General features: G+C 39.3%; 1 protein-coding gene across 3 annotated transcripts in view; it reads left to right on the top strand.

Annotated features, from left to right (window-relative positions):
* Positions 1-2819, top strand: part of Rrm2b (ribonucleotide reductase regulatory TP53 inducible subunit M2B) — a 33569-nt gene that overhangs the window by 23916 nt on the left and 6834 nt on the right. For all 3 annotated transcript variants that reach the window (XM_021216999.2, XM_029548271.1, XM_029548272.1), the window contains exon 7: positions 1600-1704. In XM_021216999.2, coding sequence (XP_021072658.1) covers positions 1600-1704 — 105 coding nt within the window. The remainder of the gene's footprint in view (positions 1-1599; positions 1705-2819) is intronic.

Below are 2819 nucleotides of genomic sequence, written 5' to 3'. Positions count from 1 at the left end.
GACAGGAGGTTCTTACCCGAGTGGGTAGGTAACCCTGACAGGAGGTTCTTACCCGAGTGGGTAGGTAACCCTGACAGGAGGTTCTTACCCGAGTGCTTGCTCTTTTGCTGTCTCACTTACAAACCTAGGTAACTGAGCTGGGACCTCTTACAGAGAGTGTTCCTTCCCCTTTCTTGCTCACTTACAAAGTTCTTTCTTTCTTTGTAGTTTAAAAATATGAACTGGCTCCGCCTTGGCAGCACACTCTAGTTAATATTGCTGGGAATTTCATTGTCTTCCTGCTTCTTCTTTCTGTTTTGTATTTGTGAAATATGGTTTTTTGGGGCGGGGGTTGCCAGCTTGTTATCTGCTCTGATTTAGCTTCCGAGTGCAGACTGCTTTGCTCTGCAGCTACTTAAGGTTTTATACTAGTCACTGCATTTGCATAATCATTTTGTGCTCAAGGCTGGTTCCTACATTTATTTTCTTTGTTGAGTTGTTTGCCATGGCTTCAGGTGGTGTACGTCGTGCTTTTCCAATCCCACGGCACCAAGCTCACCCCTATCTGGAGATGGACTTAATGCAACCATTGTCCTTTGGGGCCTCTGTGAAGGAGTTTCATTAGTTCTTTAGATGTTACTCTATTAGCACTTTCCCACTGTGATACAGAGCAAGTCCAGGAAGGAAGGAAGGAAGGAAGGGCTTGCTCTGGCATGTGGGTCAGGGTAGGCCAGCCACAGCAGGCAGGCAGGCATGGGCAGCAGCAGCAGCTGTTCCTGTTGCATCCCCAGTCATGGAGCAGGCAGAGTGAGGACAGCTGCTGCTCAGCTCTCCTGCCTTTTGTCTGCTCCAGAGCCACAGCCCTTCATCTGCCTACTGTAGAAAAATCAGACGTGCTCAGAGATCTGTTTCTACGGTGACTCTCACTCCCATCAAGTTGGCAACCAGCACTTATCATCCTAACTGTTTTTAAATCCTTCTTAATTTTTTTTTGAAAATAAATCTTTGAACTTTATTATCTCAGGTATGTTGTTACAGTGATAGAAAGATAACTAACAAACAAGGATTGCTAAGCATTATGCTCTGCATACCGCATGGAGCACAACAGATAGCAGTGTGTAAGTAAGCATGCTTACTTATGTAGATGAGTTGCAGACATGTACATGTGATAGACAATGATAGAGATATAACATGTCTTTTGTTAAGTTCTGTTTTCTTGGTGAATATCATGGGAAAGCATAGAAGACTCATATTTTTCCTTCATTATTAAATTAAATGGCTGATTTTCTTTTTTCCTTCTTAAAATTTTGACATTTAAAAATAATAGTTTTCATGCTGTCTCTTCTTACTTTGTTTTCTTTTCCAAAATGTTTTTGTTACATTTTTTTTGGTTTGTTTGTAAATTAGTGTTTCGATGTTAATAAACTAAGATTTAAAATTGTTGAAAGTTTTTAATTTATTAAATTGATATTCAGCACAATTTAAAGGAAAGAGGTTCCTGGCTTGATTATTCCTTTCATCTCTAGGAATTTCCATGTTCGTACTTCATTCAGCGCATGGACGCATTGTTTACAGTGCTAATTCAAGTTCTCTGACAGTAGCGCTTGTCTTCTGCATTAGGGACTTCACTGTGACTTTGCCTGCCTGATGTTTCAGTACTTGGTAAACAAGCCATCAGAAGACAGAGTGAGGGAAATCATTGGTGACGCCGTTAAAATTGAGCAGGTAAGTGCTGGAGTGTAATGTGGGCAGCACATCTCATCGTCACATGACCACATCCCATTTTTGTATTTAATTTTTTTGGCTTCATTTTTGTTTCATGTCCATGGATGTTTTGCTTGCATGTATATCTATGCTCCACATGCATGCGTGCTGCCCATGGAAGCCGGAAAAGGAGTCAGGTGTCCTGGAAATAGAGATGCATATGGTTGCAAGGTATCCTGTGAGTGCTGGAAATCAAAGCCCAATCCTTTAGAAGAGCATCCAGTGCTTCTAACCACTGACCAAGCTCTCCTGTCCCTGTATTTTGTTTTTAAATCATGTTTGAAACGGTAAGATATGATACTGTGTGAGCTATCCTTGTACTCCAGAGCTAATTGACACCTCTAGCTGATCCTCCTCGTACTGTGCTAATGTACTCAGAAACATTTGACTATTAAGTTGTCATTTGTAGGTCAATATGAGCAAATTCATGTAGTCCAGTTTGACAGTTATGTTATGTCTTTTCTATTGCTGTGACAGAACACCAACTTACAAAAGAAAAGCATTTGATTTGGGACTCAAGATTGCAGAGTCCATGACCATCATGGTGGGGAGCATGGCATTAGGCAGGCATGGTGCTGGTATTTATGTCCTAGCTGAGAGTTTATATCCTATCCACATTAGGAGGCAGAGAGGCCTAACTGGGAGTGGCATGGGCTATCCCCAGTGACACACACACTTCCTCTCACAGTGCCACACTTCTTAATCATCCCCAAACAATTCCATCAACTAGGGACCATGTATCAAAATATATGAGCTTATGGTGACTGTTTCTCATCAAACCACAACAATACTGACACATGATGTATTGAAGTTGTTACCTCAGTTTGTAATTTTGTTAAGTTAGTCTTCGTTATATGTCAGGGTTTTTTGTGTTTGTTTTTTTTTTTTTTTTGTATACCTGGTTTATTTCAGGGCTATATTTTGTTTTAATTTATTTTAAATTAATTTAAATATATATTTTACAAAATTATATAAATATATAATTTAAATAATTAAATTATATTTAATGTATCTTTTAAGTATTATTCCAAAATAGACATTTTAACTATTGTATATGTGTGCATGTATGTGTGTGT

This window comes from Mus pahari, chromosome 17, assembly GCF_900095145.1.
Source record: "Mus pahari chromosome 17, PAHARI_EIJ_v1.1, whole genome shotgun sequence".
Lineage (NCBI taxonomy): Eukaryota > Metazoa > Chordata > Mammalia > Rodentia > Muridae > Mus > Mus pahari.
This window is presented reverse-complemented; position numbering and strand designations above follow the sequence as displayed.